The sequence below is a fragment of the Akebia trifoliata genome, chromosome 7, assembly GCF_017979445.1.
Source record: "Akebia trifoliata isolate Shusen 1 chromosome 7, ASM1797944v1, whole genome shotgun sequence".
NCBI lineage: Eukaryota > Viridiplantae > Streptophyta > Magnoliopsida > Ranunculales > Lardizabalaceae > Akebia > Akebia trifoliata.
In genome coordinates, this window is record NC_141381.1 from 1339124 (window position 1) to 1347508 (window position 8385).

Below are 8385 nucleotides of genomic sequence, written 5' to 3' on the forward strand. Positions count from 1 at the left end.
CTCTCACTCTCGCCCTCTCTCTCACTCTCTCACTCTCACTCTCGCTGCCTCTCTCTCTCTCTCTCTCACTCACGCTGAAACCCTCGTATTGAAATCCATTGACGAAACATGAACGGCTAACCTTGCTGCAACTCCATCGACGAAACACGAACGGCTGACCTCGCTACAACTCCATTGACGAAACATGAACGTTGAAACCCTCTCTCTCACATGAACACAAATGCTGCAAAGTATCTCGCCCTCGCACGATCTCATTTCGCTGCAAAACTCTTCTCTAGGGTTTCGGCTGCGATTAAGTTCGAAGAGAGACGATGGAGAGAGAAAGTTCGAAAAGAACTCCCTGTTATGTTCAATCGGATTTTAAAAGAGGAGGGAGGAAACACTAATTATTATGAAAAAGAGGGATGACGCGGTAAATAAGTTATAGTTTTATAACTTAAACTGATCAGCTATTATTTTGAATCTGGTCCATTTGATTATCCGATATCCAACGCTGTAAAAATGTTTGCCAATCCATTTGCCAAAAAGTTAGCCAGCGAACGCCACCCTATATATATATATATGGGAAATGTTCAGCAACAAACATTTTGGTAAAACATTTTTCAAAACATGGGTTCGAGGTTTTGAAATGGGCTGATTTTTGGTGAGGATGATCTCTATGGTGAAGAGATCATCATCACCAAAAATCAGCTCATTCCAAAACTTCTAACCCCATCAAAAATGGTTTACAAAAAATGGACGGTCCACGATTTTTCAACTTGTAAACTGGGGCTAGGAGTTTTGGAATGGGCTGATTTTTGGTGAGGATGATCTCCTCACCGTAGAGATCATCCTCACCAAAAATCAACCCATTCCAAAACCTCTAACCCATGTGTTTGAAAAATGTTTTGCCAAAATCTCCTCACCAAAAATCAGCCCATTCCAAAACTCCCAGCCCCAGTTTACAAGTTGAAAAATCGTGGACCGTCCATTTTTTGTAAACCATTTTTGATGGGGTTAGAAATTTTGGAATGGGCTGATTTTTGGTGATGATGATCTCCTCACCATAGAGATCATCCTCACAAAAAATCAGCCAATTCCAAAACCTCTAACCCATATTTTGAAAAATGTTTTGCCAAAATGTTTGTCAAAATGTTTGTTGCTGAACATATCCCATATATATATAACCTAATTTTTATATCATATTTTGTCATTTAATATATTGTAATGATGCTTTTATAGTTTATAGTATTGATCGAGGTAATTTTGAAGATGATACAATAAAAAGATATTTTTTGTAATTTTATAAAACTAAGTGAAGTGGATACATGGGTCGTGGGATTGTATTTTTCTTTATTTTGTTGCAAATGATCTTTGGTGAATCAAATACCATGGTCTAATAATGAATCATTTTGATTAGTTGATAATTTTGTAAAAGATTACTTCGAAAGGTTCCATTAATGCCTAATTCATGTCGAGTAGGCCTTGGCGTTGTGGAGCATTTTTGAACATTTAAATTTGAGCTGTGCTAGAGTGACCTTAAGCTCGAACCTCATATTGCACTTCTTGACATGGAAGTGGATAGGAACCATAGATGCTTTTTCACTCGTATCTTGATGAAAAGACATTGATGGTTCCTGTACACTTACACATTGAGAGGTGTGATACGAGGTTACAACCTGAGGTCACTTCAGCATTATTGTTTAAATTTTAGTGTCGAACAACTTCTATTCTACCTTCTCTCATTGATAATAGTTCAGATTCATTAAAGGTTTTTGAAATCTATGAAAAAATTATATCTAAATTTTTTTTATATGGATTTTGAAATCAAATTCATTATCCTCCCTCTACTCACGCTTTCTCGTATATTCTCATTTTCCTTATTAGGATTTTTTTTTCTTATTTTTTTATTTTTTTAATATTTTTATTTTGATATCCCTTTAATCTTGTTTGAAATAAAATATAATTTCTATTATTGGTTTGTTATGAGTAAAAGTTGATTCACCAATATTTCTTTTCTCTTAAACAGATTTTAATTGAACATATCTCTCGACAGAGATTTTTTATGAGAGATTAATGTAAAATGATCGAAATATCCTCATTTTCAATATTTTGCCAAAAAAATACTTCATTTTTTTTTTCTTTACTATCTAAAGCCTCTTTTTTTTTTTTTTTTTTTTCTTTTTATTATCGAGAGATTAATATAAAATAATTGAAATATTCTCATTTTCAACATCTTGCCAAAAACACTTCATTTTTTTTCCTTCAATACTAAAAACCTCTTAATTTTTCTTCTCAAAATGAGTCATCTTCGACAAATTCTATATAAAACTTTTATCTTCATTTCAACGTCAAGGTTTTATCAACTTCACCCTTCAAACCTTAGGAATTGGATAGGATTTTTGAAGTAGGAGATGATGGAACATTATGGACTGAAAATGAGCTTAAATAGATTAAAAATAATTTTCCATGAACATTTAAGAAATATTTTTTTGAGGAAAAAAAAAAAAAAGAATTTTTAGCCAGAGATTGAAGACAAGGGTATTTCAGATCATTTTTCACTTTTCTATAAGAGAAGACGGAGGTCAAGGGAGCATATCATCAGTTTGCAAACATGTGGGTACCTCAAAATATCCAAAAAAAACGTGGAGGGGCATATTTATTACATTATTACCCCATTTATAATGCCAAACTTAAATCCCCCTAAAAGGTAAAATCGTAATTTGAGTTCAAATAAGCGGTCCAAAGGTCAGCTTTGTATTAGGATTGAAAGATAGATATCATCTCTCTCTCTCTCTCTCTTCTCTGTTCTGTAGAGACTCTATGGCGACTTGTTCTTCCATTCTCAGTCGTCTCCAAATCAAAGGTAAAATTGTTTATTTTTCAAATTCTAAAGACCCATTTGTGATTTTTTTTTGGTATAATTGTTCTTCTTTTGAATTTATCTTCCTTTGTAATGGTATTGTGTGTAGGATTCCCACCTGTGATATCCAAGCAAAAAAATTTGAACATCTCTGTAAGAATTCACTACCCATTAATTTATTTGTTTATTTTTTACAATATTTGCTAAAATGAGAAGGTAAGAGAGAGAAAGAATTATAATTTATTTGATTTTCTCTATGTTTATGTGAGGATGGTAAGGTCTAGAAGGGTTTATTATAATGGTTGGGGTCTATTGTTTATATCATTTAAGACCCAAAACTTGTTTCTAAAAGAAAATGAAGTTTAAATTTCATTTCTAGGAAAGATAATGGTTAATGGTTATTTAATTTATATTTTTTGAAAATTTTATACTAAAGTAATATTTAGAAAACATGTAACAATCAACAATAACAACAAAGCCTACCCCTCAACAAAAAAAAACAACAACAAGGCCTTATAAGAACTTGTTTCCAAGTTTTGGGTCTTCCATTATATCTTTTAGAATCTTCGACTCGAATATTTATTCAAACTGTGGATGTAATCAGCCTTTGTTGAACTAGCCCGAACCATCTGCTACGATTAGAATAGTGTAGATTAATACCCCCAGTGCAGGGTGTGTAGCAAACTAATAATTGCTCCTTCATCCTTTTGCGAGTTTTCTTCACCAAAAGTCCGTCTCTAGTCATTCTTTTGCACCTTGAACCTTCCACACCTACAAAAATGAAAATTTAACTAATTAGGCCCAATCAACCAAATTAACATTAATTAATCACTATATATTGGGGGTAAATATTAATAAGTTATGCATTTATGGCCATCTCAACTGACTTTCTTTTAGTTTAAAGCCTCTTGGAGCTATTCCTACATTTTTCCAAAAGTGGTCGTTTTTAATTTTATCTTTCATAATCTATCCGCTCATCCGTCTCAATTTATCAACACGATGTTTCTTGACCTCCCAACATTTATCTTCATATATAGTTCTCAACAAGGTCTAAAATGTCAATTATAATGGTATATTGGTGGACTGGCATTACTGTTGTGACCATTATAACTACCATGAAATTTGTGGGATCTCCGGTTTGTATTATTTAAGACCAAAAGACTTTTTTTCCAAAAGAAAATTAAGTTTAACTAAAATGAAATTTAAATTTGAAATTATAAACTTCATTTTAGAAAAGATAATGGATGTAATGCCCTTAATAAAAATATTATGCTAAAGTAACAATAGGAAAACATGCTATAACCATGGTTCAAAATATCGAAATGTATTGGTTGATACAAATGTATTCGTATCAGCCAAGATCGATACAAAACATTGACCTCGAAACATTATCATGAATGTGTCAGAATGTATTGGCTTGTACCGGATGTATTGGACAATATTGTATCGATTTTCTCGTTGACCAAAACATTCCTTCAACACATCACTTTAAAACAAGTTTTGAATTGCATATACCTCTCAGAATAGCCTCATTTTGGAGGGCCTTTGTGTCTGGCTTACAGTCATGATATGGTCTGGTGTGTTCAATTCGGTCTCTACTCACCAGTTTGTAAATGTACAATGAGTCAAAAGCAATTAACATAATGAGTACAACTTGACATTCATATAGTTCAAGGTGAACTCAAAACAGGTTTCAAAACTCAATTTGATCGTTATATAATCTTCCCATATGCATAGCTTCTTGTTTCTTTATGTTTGTTTTACTGGAATTGATACGTTTCTGGATTAAGTCAGTCTAAGCTTCATAAAGTGGCACCATGAAATCGAAAATACACATCTCCTTTGTCTTATGGAGTCTTGATGTAGGATGTAGGATGCTGAAAGTTTGAGAAACCGATTTCACTTTTTATTATGGGTAAGGAAGTTGAACTCATAGAGTCGAGTTACTATGTATGCTTCTAAGAAAGAAGTTAACATATTGACTTAATTGGCCACTTTAATAGGTAAATTTCAACCTTGAATTTTCCGGGGACTTAACTAGCTGGGAACCCCGTGAATCAAATGTCTTCTGAGTCATGCAGCTACGGTTGGGACCTTCCTGTAAACACAAGCTCTCCTTGAATAAGGCTTTGATGATGATGATGATGATGATCTAACCCCATTTGACATCTAGACAGATATGGGTTTGTTAGTGTCATAGTGCAATGGATCATGTTAAGAAACTATAGAATTTATAGTGAATCATGTGTTTTTGTCATTCATGGTTGCATGCAACTATGGTACTTCTTGAGCTAAATTTTGGTCCTACAGTTTTGGAGTTAGTAGAACAAAGTATTGTATTGGGCAACATCCATCCAGAATGGCATTTTCCCTGATTTGAGGTGCTTTTCGAAAATATTAATGTTCTCTTCGAGGGATAGTGGTGGTCAGAGGAGTTCATTTTCAAATAAAAATTGGTTTCATAATAACTTTTATAGGGACTAAATTAGTCCTCACATCCAAGGTTATCTAAACAGACCAAACTTGTTCCAAGATAACACTGGTTGAGGCTTTGGATTGAGAGAATGGAGAGGAGAAAATACATGAGTTTCTCTGCTTCTCTTGTTTGGATTGTTAAGTGGGGAGAGAAGAGTGGAGAAAAAAATGGTGAGTTTTCTTTCTATCCAAAAGTGGAGAGATTTGAAGAGAAATGGAGAGAAACCCTTTTAAAATATTTTATAATTCCAACTCTGGCCCTAAATCTCTTTTAAGACATTTCAAAAGTCCAAAGTTGTCTCAATTTATCTCCTCTCAATCCAAACATGGTTGAGAGAAACTGAGTTTCTATTCTCTTCTCTTCTCTTAATGAGTTTCTCTTCTCTCCACTTCTCTCAACCCAAACAAAGTGTTAAGTGTTTAGAAGGGCTGCAACCTGGGCGGGTTGGGCAGGTTGGAGGGTCAACCAGGCTCAACCCAAGTTGTAAAACGCTCAACCTGAGCTCAACTCAAACCGACTATCGGGTTGGAGTTCATTAAACCAAGCTCAACCTGAGATTGAGCTTCTAAAATCAGGTTGAGCTCATTTTTCTCTCTTCAAAATTTATGTAAAAATGAATTTTCATCTTCAAAAATATGTAAAATACTATACTTAAAAACATATATAACAATAAATTTAATTATAGAAAGAAAAATCAATAAAAAGATTTTTTTTCCTTAGTTTTACAAATATATTTAAAAAGAGAAAACTATTTATTTTTTTAATAAATAAAAATATCTATATGTAAATATATAGCATCTGGTTTGGGTTGAGATTTCTTAGCCCATGCTCAATTCATTTTCCATCATTTTCATCGGTATGAGAATGTTGGTAACCACATCCACATATCTTTACTTTTATAATGGGAGAAGGCGGAGTAGAAGTGGTTCAACACCAAAATTTAGATTCCAAAAATGCCCCAACCTTAATATTTAAACTTAATATAATTAGGATCATTTTGGTCAAAAACTAAAAAAATTGCTATTCCACGTCCTTGAAATCACGTTGGTTAGTTTTCATAATTATAAAAATATTATTTTTACCATTTAATCTTCAAAAACACCTTTTAATTAATATTTTAAATTACAAATTAGCCCTTCAAAGACATATGCCATGTTCTAGTAAGAAAGTAGTCTGAAATGAATGCTTCGACACTCGTCATAACTTTGTTCTATCCTGAATGTTGAGATTGATAATCTGTTGAGATACCCAGATGACTAATAAGCATTATTTATTTATTTTTTACAGGAAAGTTTTCAATGCCAAACACGAAGAAGCCCAATTCAACGCTCGTCGTCCTTCCAATATAACAAAGTTCAATGTAGAACATATAGTTCCATGGGAGTTCACGACATTGGGTCATCGTCTTCTAATGCGACCCCTTTACCACAATCCTTCAACATGTTTGGGATTTCGCCGACTCTTCATATTGAGAGATTGGTAGTAGCAGATATTGATCCTGCAACAGCAAAACTTGCAATCGGGATCCTGAGCCCATTCTTATCGGCATTTGCCTTCTTGTTTATAGTGAGAATAGTTATGTCTTGGTATCCAAAGCTTCCTGTGGGAAGGTTTCCATATGTTATAGCTTATGCTCCTACAGAACCATTTCTCATCCCAACAAGAAAGTTGATTCCACCACTTGGAGGAGTTGATGTAACCCCAGTTGTATGGTTTGGATTGTTAAGTTTCCTTAATGAGATTCTGTTAGGCCCTCAAGGGCTACTTGTACTGCTCTCTCAACAAGTTTAGGCTGTTTTCACATATAATACATTTTGTAGAATTATAGCTTTTTTCCCCCTCTTTGGGTTGGTCTTGCAGAAAGATAGTTTAATGGGGCTCTTATACTAATAAGAGAAAAATGCCCAAATTGCTTTTTCATTTGTGTTGGATCATTTATTCGTGTTGGATCATTTATTCGAGTTTGATTGGAAATATGTATTCTGCAAAGATCAAAAACACGATTTTCAGGTGTATTTTCCCAAGAATTCAATTTCCCTCTGAGGAAATTTTCACCTTGGAGGGAACAATGTTTTCCAACCCAACTCCTTTGGAAAGTGATTTTTTCTAAATTCTAATGTTATTTGTTATACTCTCATAATTACTTGCATCCCCGGAACAAAAATAATAATTTTTCTTGCAAACAATGCAAATTCTTTTCCCCTGACCATATATTTCTAAGGAATTCATTTTCCCTTGAAAACAAATTTCTTGCAAGCATCGGAGTTTAAAGTGGTTTGGAGGGGACCTCTGTCTTCAAATTTGAATATGGTAATTTGATGGAAATTTTTGAAGACGTATTTACGAACTGCATATAAAATGTCCCGTTTTTATACAAAATTATGAAAAAGCCACAACTACACTTAGGGTATAAAGGTAAATGGGTAGGGTACTTTTTGCAAATAAAAAAGCATTTTTTTTAATGAAATTGAAAAAGAAGGATATAAAGGTAAATTCGATTTGATATTAATAATTGGTAAAAACAGATAAGTCTGATTTTGAGTATCTATCCCCCCTCCCCCCCTAAAAATTAAAAAAAAATCTCACTTTTAGTGGGTAGGTCCCTTAAAAGATAGGCTAAAATATGGCAAATGACATTTTTGGGTCTTTAAATAACCCTAGAAAATGATTTAAAGTTTTATATCACCTCGAAATATTTCGACCTAAATATTTTGATTTGGGATGGAATTAGAACGAAACATTGAATGTTCAATAGTATCAAGATGAAAATCGTTATCGATTTTTCTCTTAATCAAGATATTTTCTCAAGATGAACTTGATTCTGATTGGGATGATTTAATAATGTTCAAGGTTGATTACAATTCTGATTTTAAAAATAAGTCAATCAATCAAATCGAAGATCTTTAAAGTTTGAAGAGAAGATCCAAAATAACATGGGTGAAAATGATATAAAAAAAAAAATCCATTTTAAGTTACTAACATTGATTTCAATGAAATCAATAAATAAATATTGGTAAGAATTGAATCTAGATAACTAACGAGTGTTGGGCGTAATGGCCAAGGCCTC

The 8385-nt window shown here is 33.1% G+C and overlaps 1 protein-coding gene across 1 annotated transcript; it reads left to right on the forward strand.

Moving 5' to 3' along the window:
- Positions 1-2724: 2724 nt before the first annotated feature.
- Positions 2725-7162, forward strand: CCB3 (cofactor assembly, complex C (B6F)). The gene is made up of 3 exons (XM_086446962.1): positions 2725-2845; positions 2952-2995; positions 6606-7162. The coding sequence occupies exons 1-3, from the start codon at positions 2803-2805 to the stop codon at positions 7107-7109; spliced, it is 591 nt and encodes a 196-aa protein (XP_086303088.1). The 5' UTR covers positions 2725-2802; the 3' UTR covers positions 7110-7162.
- Positions 7163-8385: the final 1223 nt, after the last annotated feature.

Excerpts from the sequence above, each read along its gene's own strand:
- CCB3 (XM_086446962.1), top strand. The coding sequence starts at position 2,803 with ATGGCGACTTGTTCTTCCATTCTCAGTCGTCTCCAAATCAAAG. Across the intron at positions 2,846-2,951 it reads CAGTCGTCTCCAAATCAAAG|GATTCCCACCTGTGATATCC; the intron begins GTAAAATTGTTT and ends TATTGTGTGTAG. Across the intron at positions 2,996-6,605 it reads AAAAAAATTTGAACATCTCT|GAAAGTTTTCAATGCCAAAC; the intron begins GTAAGAATTCAC and ends TATTTTTTACAG.